The 18,185-nt window shown below is 37.8% G+C and overlaps 1 protein-coding gene across 1 annotated transcript in view; it reads right to left on the reverse strand.

The window, feature by feature from the left end:
- LOC150086682 (monocarboxylate transporter 12-B-like) overlaps window positions 1-18,185 on the reverse strand; it is a 103,242-nt gene that overhangs the window by 18,544 nt on the left and 66,513 nt on the right. The window contains exon 5 of the mRNA XM_090371524.1: window positions 11,524-11,649. Coding sequence (XP_090227650.1) covers window positions 11,524-11,649 — 126 coding nt within the window. The remainder of the gene's footprint in view (window positions 1-11,523; window positions 11,650-18,185) is intronic.

The following is an 18,185-nucleotide window of genomic DNA, read 5'->3' on the forward strand; positions in this document are numbered from 1 at the left end:
ATCAGACAGTACCTCTGGAGGGGAAAATGGCAACCGTTCGTGAAGTGCGTTACATTAGTTACAAAGTAAATTTTTGTAAACAACAGCACGTGACATCCTTTCTTCGACTAGAAGTTTTACGCTTAGGATAGAAAAAAACTGCTAAGGACTAAACTATACAAAAAAGTATTTGAAGCGAGAAATGATGGACAAATCACGTGACTTCACTTCGGCACTTCACTATGATAGGCTGGACAGCTTGCTTTTGATTTAGTTTTCTCAAAACACAGTAAATTCTATGACATCAAAAATCAAAAGTTACGAGTAGTGAAACTAAATGCAGTATATTTCACGAGTGTGGAATTCCAGAAGGAACGATACGTGGCTGGGTGAAAGAGAAAGAACGTTGCATTCATTCGTGGAATCTATAGAAAATGAAGTAGACCTCTATAGAAAGAAAACTAGATTTTGTGAAAACAGAGATGTGGACTAATGCTTATACAAGTGGTTCCTACAGAAGCGTAGTGAAGGAGTACCGATAATTGAAGTAATTTTGAAAGCACAGGCACTTAAATTTCACGAGCTACTTGGTTGAAACGATAACACATTTAAGGTTTCTGAAGGATGGCTTTGGAGATGGAAGATTCGTCGTGGGATATTCCATGTTAGTCTTGTAGGCGAATCTGCATTTAGTGACAAAAATAAAGCAGGCGAAGCGTTTCCTGGATTTTGTGCGTAATGTGATTAAAGATGGTGAATTCACAAATGAACAGTTGTAATAGCAGAAAAAAATATTCAAATAACCGTTACTAAGATAACATCCCTCTGCACTTCTATCAGTGCCTGCGCCGAACTTTCCACAGCCTTGGGATCCCTGCACCTGCTTTCGATCTATTCTAGACCGGGTGCCAACATCGATATTGTAACGAATCTTCTTCAGACAACTCTGGATACTCTCCCTGGCGCTAAAATTCTTGTCGCTATGGACGCTAACTGTCGTTCTCAACTTTGGCACAGTACCACACCTGACCGGACTGGGACACATAGCGGCGAAGACCTCAGAAATTTCATCACATCAGTAAACCTTCAGGTACTCAATCAGCCTGGAAATCTCCCTACTTTTAGCTCCACACTCTGGGAGAGTACAATAGACATCACTCTGGCCACCGCTTAAATAGCCCCAAAATTTACCAAATGGAAAGTACAGGAATCTTGGACAACGTCCGACCATCAAGCCATTACCTTCTCCCTTGGTCGGACTGTTGACAGAGCTCCACCTATGCAGCAGAATCATCATCAGCCATTTTCAATCCACTGCAGGATGAAGGCCTCTCCAGCAACTTTCCAGTTCCTTCTGTTTTGAGCACTGGCCATCCATTTACTACCCACAAACTCATGAATTTCATCTATCCATCTTCGCCTTTGTCTTCCAGGTTTTCTTCTAGCTCCTCTTGGGTACCATTCTGTTATTTTCTTAGTCCATCTGTCATCATGTCTCCGAGCTATGTGTCCTGCCCAAGACCATTTTAGTTCCTTAGTTTTGATAAGAATGTCCTTTACTTGAGTTTGCTGCCTAATCCATGTGTTTCTCTTCTTATCTAACAGTCTGATTCCCAATATAATTCGTTCCATTCTTCGCTGTGTAGTTCTCAGCTTCTCTTCCATTCTTTTGGTGAGTGCCCAAGTTTAACTTCCATAAGTCATGGTGGGGAGTAACATTGGTTCATTATTTTACGTTTTAGACAAACTGGGATATTGCTCTTCAGTATGTGACTATATTTCCTGAATGCTATCCATCCAAAATTTATTCTTCTCTTGACTTCCAGCCATCGGAGCAATATGGCCTTAGTTGCTAATGCTCCTAAAAAACTAAAACAACAACAACAACAACAACTTCCAGCTATTTATCATTATTACAGCTAATAACTTGTCTGCAAACTGTCTTCTTTCCTGGCAATGGGTGGGCTCCCAATGCTATGGGTGATTCCTACTTCTCCTTCTCACCTCTTTGCTTCGCTGGAGGATACCTTCCTTCCTCATCCTCCTCCTTGTTCCCACTTTGATTCCACTTCTCATACTATCTTCCCCACTCAATCTCACCATTTTTATTTATTTATTTATTTTATTTTATTTATTTATTTTTTATATTTTTTTTATTTATATGTTTTATTTTATTTATTTATTATTATTATTATTTTTTTTTTTGTTCTCCGTCAGGAAGCTCAGGCTGCCCCTGACAGAGAGCAGCCAGAGTACAGTGGGAGTCTGGCTCACTTCCAGTGGTGGTGGCGGGCAACGTGGAGTCCCACTAGGGGCCCGGCGGCTAAGAAGCCAGAACATTACAACAGAACCCAACAGAACTCTTCACATACAACACAATACACTTTTTCTGGCTTTTACAGAGTTCTGTAAACATCACAAGAGTACTGATGGCGCAGATGTGGGAAACCACAGGTGGCGCCTTACCCAAACACTATAAAAAAAAAAAAAAAAATATATATATATATATATATATATATATATAAATGAACAGTTGTACAACTGTGATGAAATAGGGCTGTAGACTGTAGCATAAACTTCTCCTTGGCACTTTTAAACCTCTGGCGTTCTCAGGAAACTGGTACACCCAAAAAGAAAGCAACGCGGAGATGGGGGAAACCTCTGGTGCCGCATGACAACAATATACCTTACACCTTACTTCTCTTTGATAAGTCACTGGATATTAAAAAGCTGAACAAAGCGGCCAGGAAGGAGTACCGATAATTGGGGTAATTTTGAAAGCACTGGCATTTAAATTTCACAAGCTACTTGGTGGAGACAATGACACATTTAAAGCTTCTAAAGGGTAACTTTGGAGATGGAAGGCTCGTCGTGGGATATTCCACGCGAATCTGCATTTGGTGACATTACAGTAGGAGAAGCGTTTCGTGGATTTCTGTCTAATGTGATTTAAGATGGTGATGGACAGTTGTACAGCTGTGATGAAATAGGACTGCAGTATAAACAAGTCACTGGATATTAAAAAGGCCGAACAAAGCGGCGATGAAAACTAACAGAGACAGAAGAATTACAAGCCTAAGCCATTGGGCATCGGTAAAAGTCGAAGTCCCTGGTGTTTTAAGGACGTCAATATGAAATCGTTACCTGTGATTTATAAAAATATCACTCTTCATCCATGCTTGGATGAAGAGTGATATTTTTGCTTCATAACTCAAAAGACAATGTGGATGGCCGCGTGTAAGGAAAAAGCACCAGTTAACAAAGTACTTGAAAACACCAATGTGGTTAGAATGTCAGAGTGACAGTGAACATCTTCATTTATTGCATCTAACCACTATTAAGAATTATGTACTGAAAAATCGCTGTCATCGTTCCGGCAAACTAAATTACAGGACTATTTCAGAACGGATGCGTACAATGTAAGTCCATTAACAGTATTGTGTATTAGTAGAATGTAAAGGGAATGATATAACTTTTAATGTCTTTTATTCTGTATACTCATAAACATTAGTAAATAAAGTATTTATTTAAAAGTGTATTTATGTTAAAAAAAGCTGAGAAAAAATTGTAAACTATTTTCTTCTATAACGCGCTTCGCTTATAACGCGGGTATTAAAGTTGTTGCATGAGACCCGCGTTATATCGAGGTTGCACTGTATTTCTTTCCTTTTTTTTTCTGCCTTGACCCTTTCAGTGCTTCAGTGTTCGCAAAGAGGTTTTAATAGTAAGTGTGCCTTGTTTTTGTGTAAAGAATACACAGTAATGCGATATGGTACGATGCATTAGCTTTTACAGAATGCAGAGTGCATTTTAAATAGATTAAATGAATGGAAGCGTTCTTCCAGATCACGAGTGAGCACAGACTAGAGAGAGAAAAAAAATTGCCATCTTTTGTGCTCCGAGCACCTTTCAACTTTCTAATGCTAGACCCACGCAGTTTGTTTACAACTTAATTCATGCAACGAGGCACACGTGAACAGTATCTGCACCTGAAATTTGAGCAGTACAGCAGAAAATTGGCGCAAAAATAAAGTTGTGCAATGTAAAACAACATAAAAAACAAGTAAATGTAAAAAAAAGAAAAAAAAGAAGTAAGATAGCCTATTGCAACAAAAACAGATCTTCTTACAAACCCCCATTAAAAAAAAATCGATAAAGTAAATGTTAACAGATTTTTAAAATATTGGATAAAGAAGTTCGATAAACTTTTATGTATAATAAGAGTCTCTCGATTACACCGATGAGCCAAAATATTATGACCAGCGAGTTATGCAAATCGAAGCAACTGCAGGTGAACTACGGCGCGTGCGCGGGTCGGGACATTGTATAAAAAACAGCTGATACTGAGCTCCATTAATCAGTGTTACTCTTGTTATTCAGTTGGGAAAGGCAGCAGACTTAAGCGAGTTTGACAAAGGCCAAATTGTAATGGCCAGACGACTGAGTCAGAGCATAGGTAGGTATAGGTATGTTGAGGGTCTGACGGCTCCGGGGATTTCTCCCAGAGCATATCCGAAACGGCACGGCTGGTGGGATGCTCACGGTCAGCCTACCGAAATGGTTAGTACCTACCCGAGGAGGGAAAACCCACGAACCGCCGGCTAGGTGTTGGACTACAGCTCATCGATGCTTGAGGTGAGCGAAGGCTCTCCTGGATGGTACGTGGCAACAGAAGGGCGACTGTGGTGCAACTCACCGGTAATTGGAATGCTGGTGATGGGAGTAATATGTCACAACACACAGTACATCAAACCCTGCTGAAAATGGGGCTGCATAGTCGCAGGCTGTTCTGAGTGCCTGTGCTAACCACGGTTCACCAGCGACAGCGCCTACAATGGGCACGCGAGATTCGAAACTAGACCTTGAGTGATTGGAAGAAGGTCGTCGGGTCCGATGAATCACGTTTCCTGTTGTACCATGTGGACGGCCGGGTACGTGTGCGTCGTTTACCTGGGGAAGTGATGGCGCCTGGATGCATCGTGGGACGAAAACAAGCCAGTGGTGGCGGTGTCATGCTTTGGGCGATGTTCTGCTGGGATACCCTGGGTCCAGTCATCCATGTGCCAGACACTCAGACGTCTACGTCGGGTCCCATTAGGGGCCCAGCGGCTAACAGGCCGGATGAACAAGGGCACAAAATGCTACATACCACATGACTCATATATTTTTAAATCCCTGGCTTGTCCGATTCAGTGTATATACGCGGAGATGGGAGAAATGCTAGGAGCCGTTAGACCCAAATATACCTCTGCCTATACTTCATCATATATATTTTTTAATTTTTTTATTTATTATTATTTATTTATGTATTTATTTGTTTTAATTATTATTATTTTTTATTATTTATTTATTTTTTATATATATTATTGATTTTTTTTTTTTTTTTTTTTTTTTCGCTGGCTCCCAGGTCTGGGCAGCCTGGGAGTGGAATCGCTGGAAACCACCAGCCTTGCACTACTGCTGGTGGGTGCGAGATTATAGTGCTGGATTGCACTGACAGATTTATTAGGCCTAGGTCTGGCTTTACGTGCTAGGGATGAGCGCCGGGTTGCATATGTCCATGTGGTGGCTGTCCCCCGGTGGAAAAGTGATCTGACTTCACAATACACTACACAACACCTACACATACACATTTACACTGTTTGGGTCAGAATACTGAGTTTCTTTTGTCAACAGAGTACACAGGTAGAGATAGACGTATGTCTGGGAGCCACCGAGCGACATGAATATACAATACAATACCTAAACATCATTGCTGACCAGGTACACCCTTACCGTCTTAACATCTGGCGGTGCCGTCTTTCAGTAAGATAATGCGCCATGCCACACCGCCCTGATTGTTCGAGACTGGTTCGGGAACATGAGGAAGACTTCCAGTTGTTGCCCTGGTCTCCAAATTCCCCAGACATCAATCCCATGGAGCATCTGTGATTGTGTTGGAGCGGCAACTCCGATCTGCGGCGTCTCAACCGCGGACCATACAGGAGTTAAAGGATATGCTGATTACGTTTTGGTACCAAATACCACAAGACACATTTAGAAATCTTGTAGCGTTCATGCCTCGCCGGGTACGAGCTGTTTGGGCTGCACGTGGAGGACCAACATCATATTAGGTAGGTGGTCTTAATGTTTTGGCTCATCGGTGTAGGTAAGTAAATTTTGGGACTTCTGTTACAGCAGGAACCCGAAGCTGCACCACTCCGAAGTCTCCCTTTAAATGGACCCTGGCTAAAATACGTAGTATACTTGTTCGAGTACTCGTACAAGTATATTATTTTAGTATTTTGTATATAGTATTTATACATTCAAACATTACAAAAGTTGTCATCGAATATGATGAAGATCCGTGCACGTATCCAAGAAGAAGGCGGACATTTTTAGCATTTATTATAATTCTTTTTTGTAATTACTTATTATCATTATAGTTATATAAAGATAAAATGGATAGCGTAGTTCAAAACTTTATGTAAATAACGCTAGAACTTGGCAAAATAATTGAAGAACTTAAGATTTGGGATGTCCATAAATTACAGCAGGCTGATTGGGATGGAGCGGTAAAGGTAGCTGAGATTTTATAATGATTTTTTTTTATGGATAGGATTGATAGAACTTTAATTTTTTTTGGAAAAAAATTAAGTGTTGTTATTAAAAAATTTTTTTTTTTTTCCTTTGACTGCGAAAAATCTCCAAAGTGCAGGTCTGTAGCGGTGTTCATAGTTTTATACTACACTATCATATCAGCTAATTCTTATCTGAAGAAAGGGATTTTTTTTTTTTTTTTGTTTGTTTAAGAATAACACAAGATTTTGATTATAAGATCATATTATAATGGAACATTCGCCTCTTGAAATACGAATAGGATTATTATTAAAGTCAATTGATAGGTAATACGCACTATTAGTTCGATGATCAAGCTACTGGGGATATCCAATAATTATTTTTCTGATGTTTCCCAGAAATGCCCATCTTAAGAGATCCAAATTTGATGTGCAGCCTCCTCTAGTGACGCCTGAGAGAACTAGATACCTTTAGAAAACTTTGAACTGATCTTAATATTTTTTTATTTTATGTGTTTTTTTTTTTAAATCAAGCATAAAAATTGTTTTCGAGCAGAGATTAGTTTATAAGGCGAATCTTGTATCTAACACGGTGAAATGAGTCTTAGATGCCAATTCGTACAGAAGTTTGTACTTTGTTTTCTTTACAAGAATGTGAAAGAAAACAAAAAGAATGTGTAGGAGTTTTGGTTCAAATCCCAAAATTAGTATACAGTATTTGATTATTTAAATTAATATCGTTACTACTTTAGATATTTTTTTCAACAGCTTTCTGTGCGTGTGCTTTGTAGAATATGATTAGACTGTTACAATCTGATTTCTAAAGTTGCAATTTCAAGAGTTAATGAATTATTCTCTTATAATAAGTATGATTCAATAAATTAAAATTTATCAATCGATTTTGTTTAACAGTCGCAGCGTGACCTATTTCTACGTTTTGGCTTACAATTGATTTTGACGTGATGAGATAAAACCACTTACACACACACACACAATAACGTAAACAGGAGATAACGAATGCGGAAATTCTCACCTTCACTTTCGTTATCTTCACTTTTTACTAAAGTAAACGATTCTGGTAGCGTGTAGAGGGAACGATCTCAGTGTATACAGGAGAAAGTAACTGTTGATAAGAATTAAAGTGTGGTTTCTATCAGGAAACTTCAATGTCCCTTGTAATTGGTAATAAATAATTTTGCAAAATGTCTTCTTTTTTTTATTTGTTGTTATTATTATTTTTTTTTTCAAATGCCTGCCAAATTTTTGTCATTCTTATAATTCATTATTTAAAATAAATATTTTATTTAGTCAAAATGTATTTTAACAACAAAGCGTGATTACGGTCGTGCCTGACTATAATCTGCATACTGTATGTATGTTTTTATGTATCTTGACTAGCAATGCTTTGTTTACATATTGGTATGTATTAGTATCAGCCATGTAGCACAAGGAAGCAACCCTCTTTTGCTGCATTGACCAAAAATTAAATTAAATAATAAATAAATAAAATAATAACAAATAAATAAAATTAATAAATATAAATAAAATTAATATTAAATAATTACAATAAATAAATATTTATTTAATTAATTAATAAAAATTAATAATAAAAATAAATAAGTCTAAATAAAGAATCTAAAATATATAAATATAAAATATCCTAAATTCAAATAGAATAAATTAATAAAAATTAAATAAACAACCCATATGTTTCCCTCTTCACGTAGGTAATGATCCAGCTAACCGTTGAATTACCCCAAGCTGCTAGCCTTATTACCACTGAAGGAGGTATGTTGTTGTAGGGTTTTAGGAGCATCAGCGACTAAGGACGAAAAACTCGAGTTTCCGGGAGAGAAAACCGTGATACCTTGCCTAGGACCGACTAACTCAGCCGAGTTGTGAAAAAAGGTTTATAAAAATTCCTCCCGTCATCGGCGGGAGGAATTTTACCCACTCGAGCTATCCAGGGCTCGAGTGGGTAACTTATTCCAGTAATTAACAATACGCTGGCGAAAGGAAAACTACAATCCAGTCTAGATCTCTTTCTCTGCAACGTTGCTTAATGCTTAATTAATGTTGGTATGCTGTCTTATTGGTATAAAAGCAGTTGTCGAATTTTTCCTAATGTAAATGTCAAGTAATAATGAGTAATAAGGCAACAGGGTTTGATGGAAATGGTACCCAGAAATAGTGAAATTGAAGATTTTTTTTGACCTATGGTAGAATATGCACTGCATGACATAAAGTAATAAATATAGTTTGGAAGTTTAGTTTTTTCGGCACATTGACGTAGCCGAGTGGTCAAGGGCGCGAGTGCAGTAGCACATGCTCTTTGAGTTTACTGGGGTTCATGCCTGTGACGTATTAAATACGATTAACATTTATATTGATTGATTTATTGTAAACTCCACTGACCTGGTGGTCGTGCCGGAGTATAAACAAGAACATACGTTTGGTCATAGTAAGCGCGAATTAATATAGTTAATCGTTTACAATACGGTAAGTTACCGGTATACAAATCAGCCCGTAAAAACAAACACAGGTGTGTTTGTTTTTACAGGCTGATTTGTATACCGGTGTAATTTTGTGTTTGTTTTTACGGGCTGATTTGTATACCGGTGATTTGTAAACACAGGTGTGTTTGTTTTTACCTATTTTTACACCTATTTTTTTTCGACGATTTGTATATCGTCGAAAAAAATAGGTGCAACTTACCGGAAACTTCCATCCTCTCCAACTGAGTTCTGCTAACTACGACCCAATTGCGAGATATAGTTTAAAATGCTTCTATACACACTGACCAAAAATATACAAACCTTTGTAATAAGACAGTCGCAGAGAGAAGAAATGCAAATGGATGCAAAGAAAACTGTGACGCTACGATTACGTGTTGCCTCGTTGAATATAAAGACTGCAGTAATCTGAAGCCAGAATGGTAAAAACGCATGATCTATCAGACTTTGGAAAAGGTCTTTCGTAGGTGAACGTTTAGCAGGTGCCGCGATTCAAGAAACGAAGGACATAACTGGTTTCTCAAAAGCATCCATCTCAAGGGTTTTTAATGACTAGAAAGTAAGCGGTTCTTCCACATCTCAAAGGCGTAAATGTGGCAGAAAAACAATACTTCAAGAGTGAAGCTGGCGTGCTCTAAGGAGGATTGTACGGAAAAATAGAATATCCAGTGTGAGGAAAATAACAGCTAAATTCAAGCAAACCCAGAACTGCCTATTTCAAGCCGTAACATCCGCAGGAAATTGAAGAAATTGGGTATTGGTCACCTGCCTATTTGGAAGCCACTTGTTTCAGAGAAAAAAAAGAAAAATCTGCTTGCCGAAGAACGTCGTGATTATGTGGAACAATGGAAGAAAGTCATGTGGTCAGACGAATCACGATACACTTTGTTTTGTACTGATAGTAGGCTACTATCAGTACAAAAACTTTATCCCGAAGGTGATGACCACTTTATGGACGACAGTGCACAGCGCATCGATCGTGCAAGAATGGTTCGGAGAACATGACACGGATTTCTGCCATCTACTCCGGCCCCACATTTACCTGATCTGTATCCTATTGAGAATGTGTGGGATATACTGAAGAGAGCTATTCGGCAACAAAATCCTCTTCCTTCAACTTTGTCGCAGCTACGCGATATTTCGCCTGAAGAACAGTTAGAATTAGACCAAACGCACTAAAACACCTTATAGAATCCATGTCGCACCGCACACTTAATATTATTCAAAATGTTATTTTTTTGGCCAGTATCCAACAGGATTTCGATCCAGACCTCTTCAGACGAGCATCAACTGATTTCAAGATTTACAGCTACAGTAAGGAAAAAGCAAGGGCGGTTCAAGGTCTACACTAGGCCTACTCACACTATGGGGTGGGTGAGCAAAGAGAAGCTTAGTGGGTGATTTTGATCTGCCTGTTGTTTTCCTCCTTGTTATAATATATTTGAAACACCGCTTGAAAAACCAAAGAGAGACGAGAGAGAAAGAGACAAGCCAGTTCAGCGAAAAATATTAACAGTAAAATGAAAAATACCTAATGAATTATCAAACTTCGCAGGAGCCTTATTTGGACTCGTGTGCTCTGAGTAATACATTCCTGATCAGATCTGAATAATACATTCTTGATGAGGAATGTATTATTCAGAGCACACTGTGTGTGTTACTGTAAAATATTGTGTTAATGTAAAAAAAAAAAAAAACCTTTCAGTTAGAACAAAGTTAAGTGAAAAAATTTCAGTTTTGTTACCAGTTGAATAATACCATACAAATGTAGCTGCATGTCACTGACATAAGTAATGAAAATAAATTTTGCAATGAAATGCACGTCTCTCCACTTCATTCTTATAGGCAATGTGGGGAAGAACTTTGGATAGAATTCAGTTCGATGAGAGCTTTCCAAGCGGATCCAGTCTTCATGTTTGTGGGGGCAGAACAGGAAAACAAGGAGGATCTAATCTTAGGTGAGACTAACAACATTTGAAAATTGTTTGTAAGTCATTTGAAAGGGCATGGAGCTTAATACTGGAACATTGGCACCCTTGTTTAATTTAGGATTCTAAGCAATGTCCTTTATGCAATAAAGTATTTATGTAATTAAACGAAGCCGATATGATCCATTTGAACCTGAAGGTTTTTTTGCTCGGATTGGGACTGGACAGTCCTTGATTTAGTAGGGTGGCCAAAATTACAACAAAAATTCTGGATATGGCCACCTCACTTAACTAAAATATATAATAAATAAATCATGACTGAAATTTTCTAAACCAACTACTTCAAGTGTAAAAGGTATAAATGGATAATGGGAAAAAAATTCTTTCTGTTTCGAACATCCCCTAATCTCATATTTTTATGCTGATTATAAAAATGATATTTTTGTGCTGATTATAAAAGATACTTCATGAAAAAAATATTTTTTATATTTTGAAGATTAAAAAAATACTTTATGAAAAGGATATCTATGATCAATTGCAGCTTACCAGCCAGAGGTGGTCCAACCATACTTGAGGCTCCACGGAATAAACTCAACAAGCCGAAGGCATTAGTTAGCTTCTCGAGTCCCAACAAATCCACTAAAATAACAGATGTTAAGCAAATATACGCAGCTGTAAGAAATAAAACAAAAAAGTCACACAGATTCTGAAATAAATAAATAGCTAATTTGACAGTCGATTGTATAGGAAAAATAATTAACCATTATTCGTATTTTAGAAATCAAGACTGGATCAGTGAAAACTTTAGGAATTGGTTAATTATTATTATTTATTCAATAAACAAATAGGTTACATTGGCCTCTACGTTGCATTCATATGCTAGGAGGGCAGTAAAGGTTACCCAACAGCATACGTGTATTTAAAATAAAGACTTTGTTAAACTTAACACTTTACAGTACGGGCTCCACTTAATAATTGGTTGTGTATTAACTTTTGGTTTTACTGTGTACAAATCATAGCGTATAAGTTCATTAGGTGTTGGTTGTTTCTTCGCAAAGTCATTGCCACAGTGTTCTGGGATCGTCAAGGCGTTCTGTTGGTGGATTTATTGCCGAAGGGAGGAACAATCAATGCACAGCTTTACTGTGAAACGTTGGAAAAACTGAAAGCCAACATTCGACGCAAACGACCAGGACTCTTGACAAGCGGCGTGATTTTGTTGCACGACAACGCAACTCCACACACTACCCACACCACTCGTAAGTGGTTGCGCCGTAATCGTTGGAAAACTCTGTCTCCTCCCTACAGCCCAGACTTAGCACCTTCAGACTTCCATTTGTTCAGCCCTCTGAAAAAACACCTTTCAGGAAAGCATTTCACCACAGATGAGGAAGTTCATCGGGCGGTGCGATGTTGGTTACTGCGTGTGGGCACGAACTTCTTCAGTACTGGTATTGATAAACTGATCCATCGTTGGGACAAGTGCATCAATAAAACTGGAGACTTTGTGGAGAAGTAGTGCATGTTCATTTATTTCTTGGTGTGTAATTTCAACTTCGTATTATTAAACATCATCGAGAGGGAAAATGTGTTACCTTACTTTTCGGAAACCCCTCGTACTGTGCGGGGGGGGGGGGGGATTTAGAAAATGTTATTTTATATATTATTTATATTTTATTCCCCTATTAACAACTCCCCTTTATAATAACTCCCCACTTGCGCATCTGACTATTTTACTTCAGAAAATTCCAAGTTCTAGGGGAAAATCTCCTTGATGAGTTTAATTCCCTTTGGATAGGTTTTTTCTCAGAATAACAAAGAGACACACAAATGTTGTATAATAAAAATACAGTTTATTGGACACCTTTACATAGATACATCAAACAAAAGAAATTTATTAAACTCATGACCAAATAGATTTAATTTCATCTTCTTATAACAGAATGTAAATGAGCAAAGTAATTTGCCTATTGAGCAAACTCAAGGAGGGCTATTTCCTTTACATAAATCATAAACAACTATCTCTTCTTTTAAACTACAAAATGTTTTTACTTCCTTACTCCTGAGTTCAATTGACTTTCAAAAGAATCTATTAACATTCTCCTTTCATTACAAAACAATTCCTACTCCAAATTGATAAAGCTCCGATACTCTTAATTTCAGTATAAATCATTACTCTGGTTTCTAACAGATTATAGCCTACAACCTTCTCTAATCTAGGTAATCAATACTATCAAATTTCTACAATTAACTACTTGCACATTCGGGGGTTACTGACATCCGTCTATCCCCTTCCAAAATTCATACTTAGTCATTCACTTATTTAACCAAATATTAACAAGTATCAATCACTTCAAAAATTTTATATCTATTCCCTTCCAAAATTTATTTATATATATTGACTTGCCCTGGGTAATGTCCTTCAGTTCATAACATTCACTAACTTATTCATTATAATATAGTATTACTTATACATATGTGTTCAATCAAAAGTTCTGATAAATTGGTTATCAAGTGTCTATAATCGATGTGATGGTGAGAGTACTTAAACAAACTAATCACTTACTGACATAACTTGGCAGACTTCACGGTACATCCTTCTCTAAGCGAGTAGGGGATCCTTTCTATCTGGGTCGCATCTCACAATCACTGGGGGCGTTCGACATAAGATGCTGGATTCCTTCCTGGGTACCTTTGTATTTCTTTATGGACGCATTAATTTCATCTGATCAGAATGGCTGTACTCTTTTTGTCCGGCTTCGGATTTCATCAGCTCCAGCGTACTTGCTCTCAGAATATCAGGCAATCTCGTTCCTTCATAATGGAGTTGACTCCTTCTCATCTGCTTTAAGGATCTTGAAAAATTTTCCCTCTTTTCTATGGCACGTGTTCGTCTCTCACTTCGAAACTCAGTCTACTTTGACTGACTGTCTGACCGACTTCGGCGCTCCAACTTCATCTTCCCACTTACTCGACTGCTTCTCTCACTACTTATTAGATCACTGACTTAACTGTTCACTTAAAGCTTATCTACCCCTCATACTCACTACACATTAGAACTTAGCCACTTTTCTCCACCGGCTACTCTATCTAAAAAAACTCATTCCTTTCTTTTCTTCTCCAACTCTCATCTTACTGCCCAACTCACTGACACTGACCCACTCTCATCTTACTGCCCAACTCACTGACACTCTCTCACTCTTTTCTTCCTGCCCAACTCACTGACACTCTCTCCCTCTTACTGCCCAACTCACTGACACTGACCCACTCTCTTCTTCCTGTCCTCCGCACTTCTTCTCCCACTCACCCGACCAAAAACAATCTCTTACTCCTGAATTTTCCACGCCTCCCCACAGTGGGTTTCTTCCAATCACCTCTTTCCTATATTCATTTTTATCCTTTCATTTGTTGGCAGGTCAGCCAGCCTAGTGGCACGTGATTCACAATACCCCTCTCCTTTTTTATTTCCTACCTGTTAACATCCGTTGAGCTCTTTCATGTAGGCCGAATGCATCAAAACACCTCCTCCTGTGTCATCACAGCTTGTCTCTATAGCACTTCAGAAAAACCACAAATTGTGACACTAGCTACTATAGCATCTATTTTTAGAAACTAGTGTGCGTTTTGCCGTATGCGTTTCCGGTGCGTGACCCCTCATAAACTTGTTGCGCCGTACCACCTGCTGGGCTTGCTATAGTATTTTCCGTCAGTTTTCTGTTTTTGACGGATGTAAAGCTAATTTTCTGTTTTTCGTTCTTCCTACCTTTTAAGTTTTACAATCCTTACTGGATAATTCTTGTTTATTGAACTGACGCTATTAACATTTCTCCCAACGGCAAGAATCCAAAAAGGAAAACTAACTTCAGAAGTCAAAAAAATATATTTTATTTTTGTAAGATTTTCAGATCTTACAGTACATTTCCATACAGAGCTTCTTGATGCAAAAAGCAATGAACTCCAATCTTGAGGTTCAGCTCCAATATCTTCTTGGTTATTCTACCTATACGCCCAATGTTTTTACCAATCGTATTTTTGCACTTTCAGTTGTGACTCCTACCAGAGTTTTAATATTTAATCCTAATTTTTTGTCCCTGGCAAAAATTTTCAAAACGATTTTTATTTGTAGTTGTTCTGTGCATACTCTGCAGATCAGCTAAATCTTCAACTGGTACAAAATTATCATTAGTTCACATGAAGGTAAGGAGTTGGGCTGTCATTTACATCAATACTGTCATCCAGTGGCATACTAAAAAAAAAAAAAAAAAAAATTCATTTATTTTATGCTTTCCAAAAGTTGTTAGAACAAATTCTTTCCAATATCTTCTTCTCTTCGCTTAATTGTTTGTCGAGACAAACTAATGTCTTGTATCATTATTCGTTTCTCAGGACAAATTTATTCCACAGCTTTTAACAAACAACGTTTAACAAATTCGCCATCACTGAACGGTTTACTTTCAAAAGCGATCAAATGTGCAACTTGATAACTGGCACTAACAGCAGATACATTTCTTGACTGCTACGTTTTAAGTATGTTTTGTTGTTTTCTTCAGTCCACCTTTAATTAAAAACACGACACTCCAAACCGACTTTTCTCCTTCAGAAAATTTTTAAGGATAATTTTTTTATTTCAATACAAATTAATAACAATTCAAAATAGTAGAATTTCACAATATGAAAAGATTAATACGTACATGTACATAACTGTATTTAGCGTACGTATGACTTGCCTGTATAAGCAGTGTCGCGACTCGAAAATGCTGTTTTAGTTCACTTTCCGAGCGGGCCGTATAAAAATTATTCGCGGGCCGTAGGTTGGGCACCACTGATCTAGACCGTCAAGTCTGTGAAGTCTGTCCATCTTCACAAATTTATGGGAAACCTTGCAGATCGCTTGAAATAATATCAGTCAGGACACTACTATTATATAAAATTAATCACCAGAATGTATAAGGCAGGAATAAAATCTCGTGGAGAATATTTTGATGAAAAAGCAGTATAGTCGTTAATATTAATCATTTCAATATCTTTGCTGTAAATTTTTCAATGACTTAATTAAAAAATCTTAAAATAGTTTGTATTTTTTATATATATATATATATATATATATATATATATATATATATATATATATATTAAACCTCACGTTGTCATAGCTAATATCAAAAACGTTAACGAAAACTGTTGTCATATGCTGTGATTCCAAAAAAATTTAGACGGGAGTGTACGAGTATTATTTCTAATTTGCGCGTGTTCTGTGGTCGATTTGCTCGCTTTTTTTTTTTGTAAAAAAACCATGCTACCCTCCCCTCAGCTCGACTAACTCAGCCACCTTGTGAAGAATTCCCATAAAAATTCTTCACGTCATTGATGGGATTCGCACTCGGGTCTTTTCCACGTGGAAACTTGATTCGTCTTAGAAGAACGGTGATTATACTGCCAGAAACTGTACGAACTGTGTTATCCACGCGAGTCTTTTTTGAAGCATTAATTTTTCCTTCATGTATTTTAAATCGTAAAGGAGTTATTGCTGAAAAAAAAAAAAAGAATTTATTTCTGACATTTTGTATCTTGATGTACGTATATATTGATTTTTTTTTTTAAACAAAGCTGCTAAGTGGGCTAATTTATTTATCATTTTCCAATAATTATCGCTTATATTGCAAGATGTCTTTTATCAACAAATGAGAAACAAAACCACCAATCTTGTTGTCAAGAGCCTATCGCCTACCTGTCGCTGCAGTATACTATGATATTCGATACCGTAAAATGATCATTATCTTTTGGCTCACGAAGCGGTATTTTATTTTCACAACCGCGACTACTTCATTTAAATGCTTTATCGATTGCTACGATTGTCGCTTCATCAAGTACGACTTTTTTTAAAAGAAAGACATGCGCAGAAATTATTTCTTTTCTTTTTTTTAAAGTTCTACCTACAATACATGGAACAGATGCTCGATTCTATTCCCCGAGATCGTTCTTTTAAATTTGAATTTTCGCACTGCGTCAGTGTTGCGTAAATATTCATGCCGCAGTGATTTTGTATCTTGTTTGAATGTTCCTGCATTAAAGAAACCTTATTACTGCTGCTATTTTTCGCTGGGGCACTTGTTGAATAAGCACATCGTTTACTTTAACTTATTCCCATAACGCCATTCGTTTCCAGTGGTACTTGTAAACATTTCGAATAAATATTCAGTTTGACATTTTTCTGCTAATTGTTTATACAGGGTGTTTCAGTTAAACGTTTCAGAACTTCTAAGAGGGGTAGGGTACATCCTGACAACTCGAAATCATATAGCAATGTGGGGTCGGAAATGCTTTCCTGAAGCGGTGTTGTACACAGAAGCACCATAAAAAGAAAAGAGACCGTAAGTGAGAAATCGTTTTAATAATACTTGAAAAGAAGCAAAAGGTACATGGATTAAAGTAAGTGTTCGAAGTTTCTTCAACCTCGTATTGCTTTCGCACAGTGGTACCTTGGAAAATGTGCTACAAATCCCCTTTTTCCTGCTGAAGTGTTGTTTTCCGATGAGGCATCCTTCACAAGGGAAGGAATTTTCAACACGCATAACGACCATATCTGGGCGGTCGAGAACCCGCATGCAATACGACGTCGTGCAGCACACATTCGATTTTCGGTCAATGTATGGGCCGGTATTATGGGAGATCACCTCATCGGACCTTACCTGTTACCGTGTCGTCTAACCGGACCTATCTACTTGATCTTTCTGCAGCAAGTATTGCCACAACTTTTGAGAGATGAACAGATTTCTGCATCGACGCAACAGACAATGTGGTTCCAACACGATGGAGCCCCTGCCCATTATAGCGGAGATGTTCGTAACTACCTGGATGTCACATTTGGTCAACAGTGGATCGGACGTGGTGGTCCCGTGCGTTGGCCTGCTCGGTCACCCGACCTGTCATGTCTTGATTTTTATTTCTGGGGTCATATGAAATCGCTAGTTTATGACACCCCTGTTGACAATGCTGAGGAGCTGGTTGCAAGAATCGCAGTAGCTGCCGAAGAAATTCGCCTGGAGTATTCCAGAATGTTCGGATGTCCATGCGTCGGAGATGTGAGGCGTGCATTGTAGCCCGTGGAAGAAACTTCGAACACTTACTTTAATCCATGTACCTTTTGCTTCTTTTCATGTATTATTAAAACGATTTCTCACTTACGGTCTCTTTTCTTTTTATGGTGC

The sequence above is a fragment of the Mastigoproctus giganteus genome, chromosome 4, assembly GCF_048544385.1.
Source record: "Mastigoproctus giganteus isolate SK-2022 chromosome 4, ASM4854438v1, whole genome shotgun sequence".
Classification (NCBI taxonomy): domain Eukaryota; kingdom Metazoa; phylum Arthropoda; class Arachnida; order Uropygi; family Thelyphonidae; genus Mastigoproctus; species Mastigoproctus giganteus.